The sequence below is a fragment of the Nannobrachium achirus genome (genome assembly GCF_963921795.1).
Source record: "Nannobrachium achirus genome assembly, chromosome: 6".
NCBI lineage: Eukaryota > Metazoa > Chordata > Actinopteri > Myctophiformes > Myctophidae > Nannobrachium > Nannobrachium achirus.
Genome location: NC_137815.1, coordinates 72456454 through 72475452, shown reverse-complemented (window position 1 = coordinate 72475452; position 18999 = coordinate 72456454). Strand labels below are relative to the sequence as shown.

General features: G+C 44.6%; 1 protein-coding gene across 1 annotated transcript in view; it reads right to left on the bottom strand.

The window, feature by feature from the left end:
* ptpra (protein tyrosine phosphatase receptor type A) overlaps positions 1-18439 on the bottom strand; it is a 67631-nt gene extending 49192 nt beyond the window's left edge. The window contains exons 1-6 of the mRNA XM_080728631.1: positions 18325-18439; positions 16760-16780; positions 12387-12486; positions 11176-11249; positions 8627-8763; positions 3476-3566 (exon numbers count right to left, since the gene is read on the bottom strand). Coding sequence (XP_080584757.1) covers positions 3476-3566; positions 8627-8763; positions 11176-11249; positions 12387-12486; positions 16760-16780; positions 18325-18400 — 499 coding nt within the window. The 5' untranslated portion in view covers positions 18401-18439. The remainder of the gene's footprint in view (positions 1-3475; positions 3567-8626; positions 8764-11175; positions 11250-12386; positions 12487-16759; positions 16781-18324) is intronic.
* Between the last annotated feature and the right edge of the window lie 560 nt (positions 18440-18999).

Sequence of the window (18999 nt, the reverse complement as noted above, 5' to 3'; positions counted from 1 at the left end):
ACACATTGCTTGCAATATGTTTTGTTCAACCTGGGTCGTGCTATCACCATCCCACACACACAGACACAGTATGCATCACACATTCCCCCCACCCTTTCCCCCTTTCCTCTCTCTCTCTTCTCCTCTCATCCACTCTATCTCTCACACAAAGACATGCACACGAATTAAACAATTTAACAATTAAGTCTTCACAGCTGCAGTACCATTTATCACCGTATCAATGTCCACTAGAGGATCAATTTACGCATACCCCATCGCAATTGTGTCAAATCTGATAGGCATACATTAAAAGCGATAAAATCAGATAATATCCTCAGAGTGTCTATATTATTATATTATATCTATTTAATAATGGAGGTATTGATTAGAACGAAAAATAGTTGTTGCAATGTTGCAGACATACGCACACACACACACACACACACACACACACACACACACACACACACACACACACACACACAGTCAACCGATTTTTGCGACATCCTTGAGGGGCTGTTATTTCCCCATTCATGACCACCCCCCCCCTCCCCTTCCCCCCTTTCCTCTCTTCTCCTCTCTTCTCCTCTCTTCTCCTCCTATCCTCCATTCTTGCATACTGTAGTACTTTTAAAAACTTATAAACCAACAATATAAAACATAAAACCATAACACTTTAAAATATTAGTTATGATTATATTAAATATGCAGATTTTGAAATTTTATTCAATTAATTTATACTAATTTATTCATTAATTAAAATATTTTAATCCATCTAATTAATTATGCATTAATTAAAACAGCGCCCCCTAGTGGTAGGAATTTTGCACCCACATAGTACATATAGTGACTACTGTTGTGGTGACCCCGAAGGTCGCCGACCTAGCTAAATCATTAGAGCATGCCCTGAGCTACATCTGTGCAAAATTTTGCACTTTTAGACTGATTAGCACGAGAAAAAAAACCCTAAGGCCTCCGACTAACATGAATACTCACCCATACGTGTATTGTTTTCTGAGGCTATTTCTAGCCCACAGAATGTTTTTTGTGCAAAACAAATGCCTGCAATGGATTCAGCATCATGACAACCCCCTAGTTAGACCCCTCAGATCCTCTTTAAATACCCCGAAAAATAATCTTTTTCTGGGTATTTTCCTCCTGTATAGAAAGTCAATGGGAGCCCATGTTTCAGGCATTAAGGGGTTAATAATAAAAAATGCTCAATGGATATCACTGGTCATCCTCTTGAATCCTTAAGAGGTGACCCCAAGCTACAAGAACCAGTTGAGAAAAAAACTTTTACAGGCGAATCCACGTTCACCCCCATTTTTCCCGGGAAATAATCACAATGCCTCACGTTGTGAGCATGTAGATCGGCTATTTTCACAATTTCTGTCTCAAATATGTAACGATTTGGCCAATGTTTAATTTGTCATTTTAGATGTATTAAAAAGTCCTTAAATTGTCACTTTAGAAATGTGCAGATACCCTCTATACACTTAAACTTTATCTTGGTTTGTTTACTGTTGGTTGAGAAAACAAAGTTGCACATTAAGTGACCCACAGGTTGAGAACCACTGTGTTAAGCCAACGGCAGCCAGAGGGTCAGTGCTCGGCTCGCTAACAAGTTTTTGGGGTTATGATCAGTGTTGAGTCAGTGTGGGCCCTGTGTGACCGTCAGGTCCTGTGTGACCATCAGGTCCTGTGTGACCGTCAGGTCCTGTGTGACCGTCAGGTCCTGTGTGACCGTCAGGTCCTGTGTGACCGTCAGGTCCTGTGTGACCATCAGGTCCTGTGTGACCATCAGGTCCTGTGTGACCATCAGGTCCTGTGTGACCGTCAAGTCCTGTGTGACCGTCAGGTCCTGCTGTGTGACCGTCAGGTCCTGTGTGACCGTCAGGTCCTGTGTGACCTTCAGGTCCTGTGTGACCGTCAGGTCCTGTGTGACCGTCAGGTCCTGTGTGACCGTCAGGTCCTGTGTGACCGTCAGGTCCTGTGTGACCATCAGGTCCTGTGTGACCATCAGGTCCTGTGTGACCGTCAAGTCCTGTGTGACCATCAGGTCCTGTGTGACCGTCAGGTCCTGTGTGACCATCAGGTCCTGTGTGACCGTCAGGTCCTGTGTGACCATCAGGTCCTGTGTGACCGTCAGGTCCTGTGTGACCGTCAAGTCCTGTGTGACCTTCAGGTCCTGTGTGACCGTCAGGTCCTGTGTGACCGTCAAGTCCTGTGTGACCTTCAGGTCCTGTGTGACCGTCAGGTCCTGTGTGACCGTCAGGTCCTGTCTGACCGTCAGGTCCTGTCTGACCGTCAGGTCCTGTGTGACCGTCAGGTCCTGTCTGACCGTCAGGTCCTGTCTGACCGTCAGGTCCTGTCTGACCGTCAGGTCCTGTGTGACCTTCAGGTCCTGTGTGACCGTCAGGTCCTGTGTGACCGTCAGGTCCTGTGTGACCATCAGGTCCTGTGTGACCTTCAGGTCCTGTGTGACCGTCAGGTCCTGTCTGACCGTCAGGTCCTGTGTGACCGTCAGGTCCTGTGTGACCGTCAGGTCCTGTGTGACCATCAGGTCCTGTGTGACCGTCAGGTCCTGTGTGACCGTCAGGTCCTGTGTGACCGTCAGGTCCTGTGTGACCGTCAGGTCCTGTGTGACCGTCAGGTCCTGTGTGACCGTCAGGTCCTGTCTGACCGTCAGGTCCTGTCTGACCGTCAGGTCCTGTCTGACCGTCAGGTCCTGTCTGACCGTCAGGTCCTGTGTGACCGTCAGGTCCTGTCTGACCGTCAGGTCCTGTCTGACCGTCAGGTCCTGTCTGACCGTCAGGTCCTGCTGTGTGACCGTCAGGTCCTGTGTGACCGTCAGGTCCTGTCTGACCGTCAGGTCCTGTGTGACCGTCAAGTCCTGTGTGACCGTCAGGTCCTGTGTGACCGTCAGGTCCTGTGTGACCGTCAGGTCCTGTGTGACCGTCAGGTCCTGTGTGACCGTCAGGTCCTGTGTGACCGTCAGGTCCTGTCTGACCGTCAGGTCCTGTGTGACCGTCAAGTCCTGTGTGACCGTCAGGTCCTGTGTGACCATCAGGTCCTGTGTGACCATCAGGTCCTGTGTGACCATCAGGTCCTGTGTGACCGTCAGGTCCTGTGTGACCGTCAGGTCCTGTGTGACCGTCAAGTCCTGTGTGACCGTCAGGTCCTGTGTGACCGTCAGGTCCTGTGTGACCGTCAGGTCCTGTCTGACCGTCAGGTCCTGTGTGACCGTCAGGTCCTGTGTGACCGTCAGGTCCTGTCTGACCGTCAGGTCCTGTGTGACCGTCAAGTCCTGTGTGACCGTCAGGTCCTGTGTGACCATCAGGTCCTGTGTGACCATCAGGTCCTGTGTGACCATCAGGTCCTGTGTGACCATCAGGTCCTGTGTGACCGTCAGGTCCTGTGTGACCATCAGGTCCTGTGTGACCGTCAGGTCCTGTGTGACCGTCAGGTCCTGTGTGACCGTCAGGACACTCACATGGCAGGATGTTGACGTATCTGTTCTTCTCCTTGTTCTCCTCCTTGGAGGCGGCGTCGCACGACGCCTGGATGGGACACACCGGTAGCGCCTGGACGGGACAGGAAAACAATGCAGGGTACAGGGTTAGTGGACGGACAGGAGAACAATGCAGGGTACAGGGTTAGTGGACGGGACAGGAGAACAATGCAGGGTACAGGGTTAGTGGACGGGACAGGAGAACAATGCAGGGGACAGGGTTAGTGGACGGGACAGGAGAACAATGCAGGGTTAGGGTTAGTGGACGAGACAGGAGAACAATGCAGGGTTAGGGTTAGTGGACGGGACAGGAGAACAATGCAGGGTACAGGGTTAGTGGACGGGACAGGAGAACAATGCAGGGTTAGGGTTAGTGGACGGGACAGGAGAACAATGCAGGGGACAGGGTTAGTGGACGGGACAGGAGAACAATGCAGGGGACAGGGTTAGTGGACGGGACAGGAGAACAATGCAGGGTACAGGTTAGTGGACGGGACAGGAGAACAATGCAGGGTTAGGGTTAGTGGACGGGACAGGAGAACAATGCAGGGTACAGGGTTAGTGGACGGGACAGGAGAACAATGCAGGGTTAGGGTTAGTGGACGAGACAGGAGAACAATGCAGGGTACAGGGTTAGTGGACGGGACAGGAGAACAATGCAGGGTACAGGGTTAGTGGACGGGACAGGAGAACAATGCAGGGTACAGGTTAGTGGACGGGACAGGAGAACAATGCAGGGTTAGGGTTAGTGGACGGGACAGGAGAACAATGCAGGGTTAGGGTTAGTGGACGAGACAGGAGAACAATGCAGGGTACAGGGTTAGTGGACGGGACAGGAGAACAATGCAGGGTACAGGGTTAGTGGACGGGACAGGAGAACAATGCAGGGTACAGGGTTAGTGGACGGGACAGGAGAACAATGCAGGGTACAGGTTAGTGGACGGGACAGGAGAACAATGCAGGGTTAGGGTTAGTGGACGAGACAGGAGAACAATGCAGGGTACAGGGTTAGTGGACGGGACAGGAGAACAATGCAGGGTACAGGGTTAGTGGACGGGACAGGAGAACAATGCAGGGTACAGGGTTAGTGGACGGGACAGGAGAACAATGCAGGGTACAGGCCAACGAGTCACTCTCAATTCCATTTGGTTCCACTTGATTTGTTTACGTAACAAAATGTTGACATTCCATGACAAATGCAACTGGGGTGACCGTGAGTCTGTGACTCACTGTGTGTGTGTGTGTGTGTGTGTGTGTGTGTGTGTGTGTGTGTGTGTGTGTGTGTGTGTGTGTGTGTGTGTGTGTGTGTGCGTGCGTGCGTGCGCAGTGGTGGAAAAAGTACTCAGATGTTTTACTTAAAGTGGGCATGACACGGCCAAAACAGCTAATTATGGCTATCAAATTAGCCAATTTTTTTAATGATGTCATGTACCCCCATGTTAAATTACCCAATCAAATTAATTTATTGTAGTTACTGTACTGAAAGTAGTACTTTCTGTACAGTAACGGCAATACATTAATTTGATTGGGCTAATATGGGGGGAGGGGCGGAGACTCGCGGAGTCGAGTATCCATATCATTATCTTTTGAAACTGCCCCAAAAAAAGCTGTCCGAGGTGTGTTTGCGACTTTCTAAACCAACTTTAAAACTATCAGTTCTAGGGGTAAAAATTTGATATAATCTGCTATAGAATCCCCCCTAACCGCGTACAGGGTACAAGTCTTCTAACTAAAAGGTGTCAGAGATTAGAACGAGGGTCCTCCGCAGCACAGACCACTTTTTAGCAGCCATCTCTGCTAAAAAGTGCTCCAGTCCAGTGCTTCACCGGAGCTGCTGACCACTTTTTAGCAGCCATCTCTGCTAAAAAGTGCTCCAGTCTTCACCGGAGCTCCGGAGGACTGAAGTCTGTGGTAGCCTGTGTGTGTGTGTGCGTGCGTGCGTGCGTGCGTGTGTGTGTGTGTGTATGTACAGTGCACACACACAATAGCTCTTGAAAATAGCCGTGCGGTGCGGCGCTACCAGCTAACAACAACACATTAACGTTGTGCGCGGCACCGCACGACGGACGAAGTATACATTTACTAATAACTGATACGGCCCCGCCTCCTTTTCAGACCGTTTGAAGAAAGACCACGTGACTTACTGTATCATAATGTTAAACTTCGGCCGGTGTCCCGCCCCCTTTAAGTAAAAGTATCAATACTGCAATGTAGAAATACTCTGTTACAAGTAAAAGTCTGGAATTCAAAATGTACTTGAGTAAAAGTACGCAAGTGTTGGCATTTTCAAAATGTACTAAAAGTACAAAAAAGCTCACAACGCGTGTTGTGGATTGTAGATCGACTATTTTCAAATAGTAACGGTATAAAATATGGCTAAAGTGGTTCAGCTATGTTTTATAATATTTTTTGATTCATATCTGCAAAGTAACTACTGTAGTAATTAAAGTTTTCCAAAAAAAATTGCGGAGTAAAAGAACAATATTTGGATCCGAGATGTAGTGGAGTAGAAGTAAAAGTATTGGAAATTAGAAATACTCAAGTAAAGTACAAACACCTCAGAACTGTACTTTTAGGTACAGTACTTAAAGGGGGCCTAAAGGGTTACTGTCACTTTAAAAGGATCCCTGGCTAATACGACAAATGTGCCTTAATACATTATAATTGTCCTAACCCTAACCCTAAAAACACCTTAAATATTTTATTTCTTCTAGAAATAGCTAATCTTTCACTCAATAGGGGAAATGCCTGTCGCAAGTTGATGACGTCATAAATGTCATGTGTAATTTTTATGGCATGCATGTTCAAAAAAACAAAACACAAACACATTTGAAATATTGATTTGATGCTCATATTAACCATAGGAAGTATTAAGTTTGTTTTTATTTGCACATGCATGCCATAAATTCCATAGGGATAGATTCTGAGTATTTTGCTTTGTTTAACAATGACAGTGAGATACTTGTTGCACTAACTAGCATTGACTGCTATGGTCTCTTTTTGTAAGACACTTTATGTATATTATTTATATACTAGAAATACTGTTCCTTCGAAACAGTGTGGGCTCGGTTCCAACCCAACAAATAGGATACTTTAAGGTACTGTAAGGTACAGTACCTTACAGTATTGTACTGTACCTTACTATACTGTACTGCACCTTACTGTACTGTACTGTACTGTACTGTACTGTAACTTACTGTACTTTACTGTACTCTACTGTACTGTACTTTACTGTATTCTACTGTAACTTACTGTACTTTACTGTACTCTACTGTACCTTACTGTACTGTACTCTACTGTACCTTACTGTACTGTACTGTACCTTACTGTACTATACTATACTGTACTCTACTGTACCGTACTGTACCTTACTGTACTGTACTCTACTGTACCTTACTATACTGTACTTTACTGTACTCTACTGTACTTTACTGTACTCCACTGTACCTTACTGTACTTTATTCTACTTTACTGTACTTTATTGTACTTTACTGTACTCTACTGTACCTTACTGTACTGTATTGTACTTTACTGTACCTTACTGTACTGTACTCTACTGTACCTTTCTGTACTGTACCTTTCTGTACCTTACTGTACTTTACTGTACTCTACTGAACCTTACTGTACTTTTACTGTACTCTACTGAACCTTACTGTACTGTACATATTATATGTGTTCTAGATCTACATTTTTGATTCTGTGTTTGGGAACCAGCAACTGTCAAATGGACTCCAACTGTAGTGGAGTATATTGAGTGCATATACTGTAGGCTAACAATCCCAGATCACATATGTCCTCCACTATGTCTATAACCAAGGCGTTCTTCTATGTGGCCACTCCAGACTGAGGAGTGGAGCATGGCTTTTATTGTGTTTGTGGATCTGACTTGGAAATGCATTGGTTTTGATATCTCCCTGACAACCAACAACAACCACTAATATGGCTGACTGTCCCTGCGGGCTCTAGGATATATGGCTATGGGATTTACATCCCATCGCCCGGACTTGATTCTTGATCACAGCTGTGTAATCAGTAGAGTGGAGAGGGACATTTATTTATAGTTTTAACTATAACTATAGTTTTATACATCACACAGCTTAGACATTTGGATCAAATCAGAGAGCAGACCTGTGTGAACGCAATGATATAGATAGCATATCTGAAGTGTGAACACTGCAGCCACAGCGCCTTAACATAAACATGGGTCTATTATCCTTCTCTCCACTCTGGGGACCCATTGGAAATGCATTGGGTGCTTAAAGTTAAACATTTTTATTTTTTTATAATTAAACTACAAAACATTTCAAAAAGAAAAATACACGCACACTTGTCCTCAGTAAGCTGAACACATAAAAATTTGAATGGTGTTGAAAGGTGTAAGCGTTTAGGAGATGAAGCGCGCCAAAGTTTTAGGATACTGACTAGTATAGAAATAAATAATGAAGATAACATACGTGTGCTCGCCTTTAGGCGAGCCCACAATTATTCGCCCCCTCTATTGATGCACCTTCTCTTTACTGGTACTGTACTGCTCTTGTTGATCTTTTTTTCTTACTTATCTGTAACTTTGTAAATAACTGTATACTGCTGTGTTACAACTGGACAACTGAATTTCCCCCTTGGGATAATAAAGGTATCTATCTATCTATCTATCTATCTATCTATCTATCTATCTAGAAGAAATACAATAATTAAAGTGTTTTTACTTTTACATTGTAGTTATAGAGGACAATTATAATGTATTAAGGCATATTTGTCGTATTGGCCAGGGATCCCTTTTAGAATCATCTTAAAAAACTATATTTTTATGATGTCATTGTGGGGATGCACAATTATAAGCCAATCAAGTTAATTGTCTGTATAGCCTGACTGTATGACTACTTACTGTACTGGTCAGCTGTTGTTGGGGGGCGAGGGGCAGATTACACTGTGACATGAGCTTCAGACTGTTTCAGACCGTTTTCAGAGAAGCTCATGTCACAGTGTAATCTGCCCCTCAACCCCTTTAGGTGACAGTACCCCTTTAAGTAAATATACTTAGTTACTTTACATCACTGTGCGTGCGTGCGTGCGTGCGTGCGTGCGTGCGTGCGTGCGTGCGTGCGTGCGTGCGTGCGTGTGTGCGTGTCATACGTTGAACTCCTCCCTGAACAGCTTGTTGTCGTCCGCCATGCGGCGGTTCATCTCCTCCTCCAGCTTGTCCACAGGAAGGGGCGGGTACTTCCTGTTTGTGCTGGGAGAGCGAGCCAATAGCGGCACAGTCTGGAGTTCTGAGGCCAGGAAGGGAGGGGGGAGGGAGAGAGAGGGAGAGAGAGAGAGAGAGAGAGAGAGAGAGAGAGAGAGAGAGAGAGGGAAGGAATGGGAGGATAGAGATAGGTAGAGATAGAACCATGGGAACAGAGAGAGAGAGAGAGATAGGGAGAGGAAGAGGGGGAGAGACAGAGAGAGAGACTCACTTTTTAAGCACAAAAAAGTATAGGTAACATAACTTAATCTGAGCTATCAACTCTATGTCACGATAACTACATCTTGACATTGTAGTTATCTTCCAAAATGTCAAGGATGTCCACGATTATAACACCAGAGCCAGCTCCACCAATCATGTTCAACCCTGTTTTAACACTATAAAAGGCTCTAATTTGTTCTCCAGCTATACCACACATAGACATTGAAAGGTAGACGCCTCCTTCGGCTAGGGGCATATGCATTTAGCAACTAAGGGAATCTTCATCGCTTCCGTGTTCATTGCTTCCGTGTGCGTCACACATAGGGAAGTCGGTAAGCCAATCAGAGGCAGGTGGGGGCTGGTCTTTACGTATGCAGCCTGTAAAGCCGACATCATAGTCGCCTGGGCGGTGGAAGGCTTTACACCGCGGTGTAGTCTTTTCGAGTCTTTTTGAGTCATGAAACTACGTTACATCATTCCTCGCGGTGGAGAGCTTTACACCGCAAGTCCCAACACATCTCTCTGTTTTTACTATCAGACAGACAGGCTCTACACCCCGTTCACTGATTGGTCGACCTGAACCGGTCTAGACGGTAAAGGACTTCACCGTGGGCCCCGTGACTATGATGTCCTACACTTATTTTCTGACTTGAGGTGGAAAGCTCTCCACCGGTGGATAGCTCTCCACCGTACACTCTGATACGGGCTTAAGAACAGCTGAGCAGCGCAACATCGGAACTGGCTCTGTTGAATTGAATTGTAGTCCTTGGATAAGTACCGGAAAAGACACGCTGTGATTGGCCAGTAGTCACTTTGACTGACAGCGTTCCCTTAGTTTTTCCAGGAAGTCCGGACTAGAACTTTTGCACATCGCTCCAATTAACTGCAGAGGAGAACGAGGCATCTAGCTCTTTATATCTGTGGTACCACCAACATGTGGAACCACCTAACCCTAACCCTCCAGCAGGCCTTAAAGGAGAGCAAATCCCTAGCCTCCTTCTGAAAAGTCACCTTCAGACAGTTGCTACTAGTGACTTGTTTTTATTATTTTCTTTTCTGCTTTTGTAATTGATGTTATCCTATGCAAAGTACTCTGTTCTATCCTTCTGTCTTTCAATGTTATATGAGATACATAAAGTGGTTCCTGTGTAAATAAGCCGTAAAGCTTACTAGGATCTCCTTTTAGTTGGCCTTGTACCAGTGATTTGTGCTGTCATGAAACTCTTTTCTATTGCAAACTGCTAATAAACTCTTCAATCATTGTATGCCAAAACTCTCAACTATAACAATGATTGGCCACCAGGTGGCAGTATAGCTCAACACTGCCTCCCAGCCTGGTTAGGTAATCTCATATGGAACAAAAGCCTGGGCCAACAGTGAGAGTCAGCCACTACTAACATGTTATCAGTTATAGCAGAGGAGGATCAATCCAATCTAATGTAAACCACACAGTCTGGTAAACGGATATGGGCGCACACTTCTATAGATATTAACCTAGATCAGGGGTCTTCAACGTTTCAGGCCAAGGGCCCCTTAGTTGAGAGAGTGATGAAGCAGGGCCCCCCACAACCTTTTCATAGATTCCATATAGTTTCATTGTTTGACAGCACAATCATCAGTGTATTTTGGATTCATGTCAATTTGTGTTTTGAATTGCCAAAACACACTTGAATTGCCAATACTTAATAAACTTCACCTTTCACTCTGTACTTAATCTGCTCTTTTTTCCCTTCTACACCAAACCTCTTTGCCAAAAATATCAGATCTACAAGCTCACAACGCCTCGCGCTGCGAGGCTTTGTGAGCTTGTAGATCTGATATCTTTGGCTAAAGTTCTTAGGATATGGACACTAGGGTCAAGTGATTACCGGTAATATAAAAAAGGAGAAAAAAACTTTCTATCACTTAAAGATTTGGAGGGCCCCCTGTAGTAAGTCTGGGGACCCCCTAGGGGTCCTGGACCCCCTGTTGAAGAACCCTGACCTAGAATAAACTAAACGGGTGCGTAAGATGAGTTAAGACATAAATAAATAAGCCATATATTTGCCCTCACAAGACTCGATAAGCTCCACACACACACACACACACACACACACACACACACACACACACACACACACACACACACACACACACACACACACACACACACACACACACACACACACACACACACACACACACACACACACACACACACACACACACACACACACACACACACACACATCTTTACCTGTATCATCTGACCTGCCATTGGTCAGTCTGAAGGAATTGGAATGGCTTCCGGCCTGCTTGTACTTTTTAAACCTGTCAATCAGAAAGCAAAAACATAATGAATACACGTGCACTAGGGCATTAACGAAAAAGTCGACAAGTCAACTCAGTCGACTTCATTACACAAGTCGACTCCCACCAGAGAAAGTCAAAAGTCGAAGTTGAAAAAAAATTATTGTGAAAATAGCACTGCGTTGTGAGCATGTAGATCTGCTATTTTCACAATTTCTGCCTCTCTCTCTCTATATATATATATATATATATAAAATTTTGACAAGGTTTAATTTGTCATTTTAGAGGTATTAAAAAGTCCACTTTAGAAATGTGAAGATATCCTCTATAAACTTAAACTTTATGTTGGTTTGTTTACAGTGAGAAAACAATGTTTCACATTAAGTTAATCATCTGGGGACCCAGATGATTATTTTGGGGGGTCGTGTGTGATGCGATGACGTCATCAAACGTAAAGTCGACTTCAACTCAACTTTTTACTGAGTCGAGTCGACTTGCAAAAATCACAAGTCGTTAATGACCTAACGTGCACTGGTTCTCAACGTCAGGTCCGGGGACCACCAGTGGACCACCAGTGGGGGTCAAAATGGACCCATTTGTGTGCCACTCTCAGAGATAGATGAACAATGTGGATTTTGCAGCGTTGTAATGTCCAGGAGATAAACCCTGCTGTGCTCCGAGGAGTTGGAGGACCGCCGTAAGAGTCCATTTGGACCCTTTGTGGACTAGGCATTGAGAAACAGTGGTTTCACTCACTCACACACTCACACACTCACACACTCACACACACACACCTCCATGGTAACAGCAGTATATGGGTTCTAGCCACTCAGCGTAAGGAACATTCGCGGCGAAGAACCAAACGAACGCAGCAACCAAACCGAAAGCACAGCACAGCCGAGGAAAGACATCAGAAGGAAGGTGGAGCCCGCACACCAAACAATGTCTTTGTTTGAGAAGAATCTGACAGTGATTCATTCAGGTCCCTGACCTGAAGACTGATTATCGGATCGAAGCGTCCCGATTTTTTCTCAAATAAAGACGTTGTCTCTCCTACGTTTTAAGTATTGTTTTGTCCAGCTCCCACAGTCAACATGCGTATAGTTAGGTGTCCTTTAAAGTTACCAGAAGTCCCATTTGAATGAACAGAAGGCTGACCTGAGCATGTAGAGGATGATGATGATGAAGACGATGACGAGCAGCGAGGACAAGGCCACCATCACGGCTATGATGGGCATGTCATCTGACGGGGTGTCTTCTTGGTCGCAAACACAAACGGAGGGGAGATTAAAAGAAAGACAGGTCAGTTTGCTCATTTGAACATATTTAAATTTGACCTCTTATTAAGCCCTGCATACTTTTTTGTAGAAGGAATAACAGATCTACAAGCTCACGACGCAGATGATTAACTTAATGTGCAACACTGTTTTCTCACTCAACAGTAAACACACTAACATAATGTTTAAGTGTATGGCACATTTCTAAAGTGACAATTGAAGGACACTTTTAATACCTCTAAAAAATGACAAATTAAACATTGGCCAAATTGTCAAATATTAGAGGCAGAAATTGTGAAAATAGCCGATCTACATGCTCACAACGCCTCGTGTTGCGAGGCGTTGTGAGCATGTAAATCTGCTATTTTCACAATAAAACCGTGATATAGAAAATGCAATGCCTCAACTATTGGTGCTCCCCAGTTCAAATATGATTATTTTGGGGGTCGCGGGCTGAAAAGGTTGAGAACCACTGGTCTAAATATTGTCTGGGATGTTTTCTGAATGAATGGCAGTGTCTTCAATGAAAGCCTTGCCAACCAGCAGGTCCAGAGAGAGCCATGCAAAGGTCACAACACTCCTGAACGCCCAGACCCACTGAGACCCCCGTCAAGATGACCTTCTGGGTCATCTTAACGTGCTGGTCTCATCAGGTGACCTCTCAACACTCGCAGACAACTTTCCTTTCCAGCAGCTTCAGCCAAAGAGCAACATAAAGGATGTCCTTGTGTTAATATTTCATGGAGGAGCTGAAGAGAAAGGCCTGCACACACAGATAGAGGAGGAGGGGTGGACTCGTCCTTCACAGTGTGCAGATACATTACTGTTTAAATCTTAGGGTCGACCTTCTGTTTCCACTACTGGTTATACCCTACCCTACCCTACCCTACCCTACCCTACCCTACCCGTAAAACACTGCTCTCTGTACTGTTGGGCTGATATTAGCAGTGCAGTCAATGTCAATTATTCAGTTAAGAACAGTTAAATACACCCATCTCTACCCCACAAAGCATGTAGGCCTAACATCAGGTTTTTTTTATTTTTTTATTAGATATTATTTATTAGATAATATGATTATTTTATTTTATGATTTTTTATTAGATATTATGTTGTGTTTGTACAAGTTAAAAGAATGTGTGCACGCATGAATAAATCAGACATGCTGTCTTGGATTTACCTTTGTGTGTTTACATTATTGCAATAAGTTGATAAAACCTTTACAATTATCTGCTTTCATGCGGGCAGACAAATCCTGATATCCTATGAATTGAATTGAGAATCGTTTTGAAACGAGAATCGCTTTGAATCGGGAATCGTTTTTGAAATCGGAAAATAATCGTTTCTGAATCGAATCGTTTGGATTTGAAAGAATCGAAAAGAAATCGAATCGTGAACCCCAAAGAATCGATTCTGAATCGAATCGTGGGATACCCAAAGATTCGCAGCCCTACTGCAAAATCCAGAGTAGGGCTGTGCCTGTCACGATTATGACATTTTACATGACGATTAATTTTCTCTCAAATAATTGCGATTAACGATTTAATTGTGTTTTTGTCGTTGACAATTACATTTCGGTTTGGCTTTTAGGCTTTGAAGTTGCACATGGCAGATATGACACATAACCTAAATACACAAAGAAATTACTGACATATTTGACAACTTTATACTTAAAAAAGAACATTGATAGTGGAAATAGCCAATCTACAAGCTCACAACGCGTCGCACCGCGACGTGTTGTGAGCTTCTATTTCCACTATTTTTTTACTAACCCTAACCCTATATTTACATTTTTCAACATGGAAACGATCATGACGATTATGAAAAATAATCACGATTATGTCAAATAATTGCGATTAGACGATTATGTAATAATTGTGACAGCCCTAATCCAGAGTGTCAATATAACTGAGAGTGTAAAAATAGACAATTTTTCCAGTGCAGGTTTGACATTACACATTACATGGACAGCCCAGTGATCTATTCTAGGTGATGTTTGTACGGCAAGTTAAAATGGCTCAGCTATTTGTGTCCGTCTCTGTGGTGTTCATGAGCTTATTGATTAAAGTGTGATTCTATGGACATGCCGTTATGCTTCATGGTGCGGTTACCTCACATGACATGACGTTTTTAGATCAGAGGTCTTCAACAGGGGGTCCGGGGACCCCTAGGGGGTCCTCAGAGCAACTTACTTGGGGTCCACCAAATCTTTGAATGATCATGTTTGATCACTTGAACGCTAGCATCCCTATTCTCAGTGGAACATTAGCCAAAACATAGCAGATCTACAAGCGTACATCAGCAATGTTTTGGCACAGAGGTTTGGAGTAGACAAGAGGGAAAGATGATAGTGCTGTCAAGTCTAAACTGTATAATAAATAATCCATGTACATTTCTTTATGATATGTAGTGGGGGTCCCTGCTTCATCTCTCTCAGAGCTAAGGGGTCCTTGGCCATGAAAACATTGAAGACCCCTGTTTTAGATGAACCATAAGGGATTACTGTAAAAGACCGTATTACTGTCATTTTGCAAGCCCAGATACCACTAACCCAAATGCAATTGTTAATGACAGAAATGTTTCCATCGGCGGCAAAGAACGGTGAAATCGTGAATTTAAGCACAATTTAGCATTTTTGTTATATCGGCCATTTCCGAACAATGGATCATTTGACCACGCACTTCACATGTGCTTTCTTTGGCAAAGCGGTTTGGAATGCTGCCCAGTTATGTTGCATTTCCATGCATCATTCCTGGAGACTTTGCAGTGTCCTCGGTCAGACAATGTGTACATTGAACAGAGCATCAGCACAACAAGCTGTGGGTATCATGTGAAAATGACGTGGCCAACGACTGCTCTAATGTCCTATAGAACAGCTCAGAGCACAAGACCCATAGACTGCTCTAATGCCCTGTAGAACAGCTCAGAGCACAAGACCCATAGACTGCTCTAATGACCTGTAGAGCAGCTCAGAGCACAAGACCCATAGACTGCTCTAATGACCTGTAGAGCAGCTCAGAGCACAAGACCCATAGACTGCTCTAACGCCCTGTAGAACAGCTCACAGCACAAGACCCATAGACTGCTCTAATGACCTGTAGAACGGCTCAGAGCACAAGACCCATAGACTGCTCTAATAGACCCATAGACTGCTCTAACGCCCTGTAGAGCAGCTCAGAGCACAAGACCCATAGACTGCTCTAACGCCCTGTAGAGCAGCTCAGAGCACAAGACCCATAGACTGCTCTAATGTCCTGTAGAACAGCTCAGAGCACAAGACCCATAGACTGCTCTAATGACCTGTAGAACAGCTCAGAGCACAAGACCCATAGACTGCTCTAACGCCCTGTAGAACAGCTCAGAGCACAAGACCCATAGACTGCTCTAATGACCTGTAGAACGGCTCAGAGCACAAGACCCATAGACTGCTCTAATAGACCCATAGACTGCTCTAATGTCCTGTAGAACAGCTCAGAGCACAAGACCCATAGACTGCTCTAATGTCCTGTAGAACAGCTCACAGCACAAGACCCATAGACTGCTCTAATGACCTGTAGAACAGCTCAGAGCACAAGACCCATAGACTGCTCTAATGACCAGTAGAACAGGTCACAGCACAAGACCCATAGACTGCTCTAATGACCTGTAGAGCAGCTCACAGCACCGAGTGCCGCGCTGCGAGCTTGTAGATCTGCAATTATTTTTTTTAAACTGTGAAAATCGATTTTGTCCCGAAGCCATCGTCAAAGAAAAGGTCCTTTTCACTTAACTGGAGCTCAGTTAGTCTGTTCTTGAGAGACTACTATGTCAGTGGTTCTCAAACCTTTTCATGTCAAGGACCCCCAAAATGATATGCATTTGGCTACGATCCCCCATTCTCAAAACATTTAGTTCCAGGGACCCCCCCCCCCCCCCCCCCCCCATACAAGGTTTCTACCGACAACAACGATATGCTATAAATATAATGTGCTGGGAGTGAAAATTATAATGTAGGGGTGCCTCGGATTAAAAAAATATTTATGGGGTGCCCTGAGACAAAAAAGTTTGGGAACCCCTGCCTTATAGGTCTGTAACTGTGAGAGTGTACACATGGAACCAAATGCACCCTTATGTGTCCATTTGGTTCCATTTGAGCACAAGTTATGGGGGTCGTTGAAATCAAAACGTTTGAGAACACTGGATTAGACTGTAGCATACTTAATAGCACTAGTTGAAGATCTGACATGCATGAATGCATTAAAACTCATAATGTCTTACCTGTGTCACCTTCCTCCTCATCTGTGAAAGACAAGAAACACAAGCAGTTACCAGCAGTAACTGGCACACACTCGCACGCTCGCACGCACGCACGCACGCTCGCACGCACGCACGCACACACACACACACACACACACACACACACACACACACACACACACACACACACACACACACACACACACACACACACACACACACACACACACACACACACACACACACACACACACACACACACACACACACACACTCCAAAATGTTGTTGTTTTTGCGATCATGTAATTTCCTGTTTCAAAGCGTCACTGAGGTTCAAATGTTGGATCTTCGTTAGCGAAGAGCGCCATCTAGAGTAATACAGAAAAACTGAAAAAGACGTCAGAGACGTTTTTAGCGCTCTGGGCATAAGAATCTCCTAAATATGTTTTTTAAGAAAATCGAGCCGTGGTGTAAAGTACAATGTTGCAGTATTTATACTTTACTTGAGATTTTCCAATTTCCAATATTTCTACTTCTACTCCACTACATCTCAGATCCAAATATTGTACTTTTACTCCACTACATTTATTTGAAAACTTGAGTTACTACTAGTTACTTTGCAGGTATACATTATACTATTATAAAACATACACAAACCACTTTAGCCCTATATTATACCTAGGATATTTGAAAATAGCCGATCTACAAGCTCACAACGCATCGCATCGTGACACATTGTGAGCTTGTAGATCTGCTATTTTCAAACATTTTGTACTTTTACTTTTGGTACTTTAACACTTTGCAAGCCACGGGGAGCCCCTTAATATTAAAACCGGAGTATACCGGACATCTGAGCAAGGAGTCTCAGCCGCGCCGTCTTTTACAGTACTGGGTCATTAAAAACGAAATAAAAGATTTTTATCCGAAAATCGCCGATCGTCTAACCTTCCCTAGTCACCACTCATCCATCGATAGCGCATGGCTCGTCTGACATGAAGCAGAAGTGACGTCAGGTCCATCCCTTCCAGAGGCTTCCCTGCAGCCGTTCATTTTCTGTTTAGATGTTAGTGCTCGCATAGCAGGAGTGCTGGGGGCTATGCGAGCGAAAATGCTCATATCTACTCTGTCTTGAGTCATCCGTGGATTATTTGAGCCGACATTTACGTGAACGGATCGCGCACGCGAAACGCGCGGGGATAAGATGCGTCGGCCGAAACCCCCACTCTAAAGCCAATGCAGATTGAAGAATTTCACTGGGAACTGTGGTGAGTATACAACGGGGATCGCGGTATGGTAATGGGGGATGAAGACCACGTGATATAGCGCTGGATGTCTGGTAAAATGAATGCGGTTCAGATCATAATATAATAATAGAAATTTCACGGCTAATCTACAACAAGCCATTCTATTTCGGCTAGCAAAGTGTTAAGTACGTTTTGATGCCAATACTTTCATACTTTTATTCAAGTACATTTTGAATACTGGACTTTGACTTGTAACAGAGTACATCTACATTGCAATACTGATACTTTTGTAAAGAGTGCAAGACAAGTACTTCTTTCCACCACTGGTGTCACTGCACTCACCTGGCAGGTGGTCTGGTGGGGGGTTCACGGTGGTCGATGTCCACAAGCGGTAGTCGGGGTCCGTCCCTGGGGTCATGGGGTCATCAGGCTCTGTGGCGTCCGTCCCGTTCTCGCTCCCCCCGTCTGGGACCGCCGGCGTGGCAGGAGGGGTGGGCTGGGGGGGGGGGGGGGGGGGGGGGCAGGGATAACATGACAATATAACTCAAAACTAGAACTGGTAAAAACATTTTAGTAAAAGAAAAAACAAACAAAACTAACAGAAGCTTTATCGAGTGTTTACACAACTAATACCAACTGAAATCTATATATTCTTTTCCTTTGTGAAGTCTTGTTCAAAAATAGCAAAATATTGCAGATCTACAAGCTCACAATGCAGTATCTGCTATTTTTGCAATCTTTCTGAATGTGTTGCATCTTGCCCCTGAAAAAATAATCACACCTGTGTGAACTGAGCGGTGGTCGTGGTGTGTGTGTGTGTGTGTGTGTGTGTGTGTGTGTGTGTGTGTGTGTGTGTGTGTGTGTGTGTGTGTGTGTGTGTGTGTGTGTGAGACCCCCCCCTCCCCTCCCCCTGTGTGTGTGTGTGTGTGTGTGTGTGTGTGTGTGTGTGTGTGTGTGTGTGTGTGTGTGTGTGTGTGTGTGTGTACGTGTGTGTGTGAGTGTGCCTGGCCTATCCTG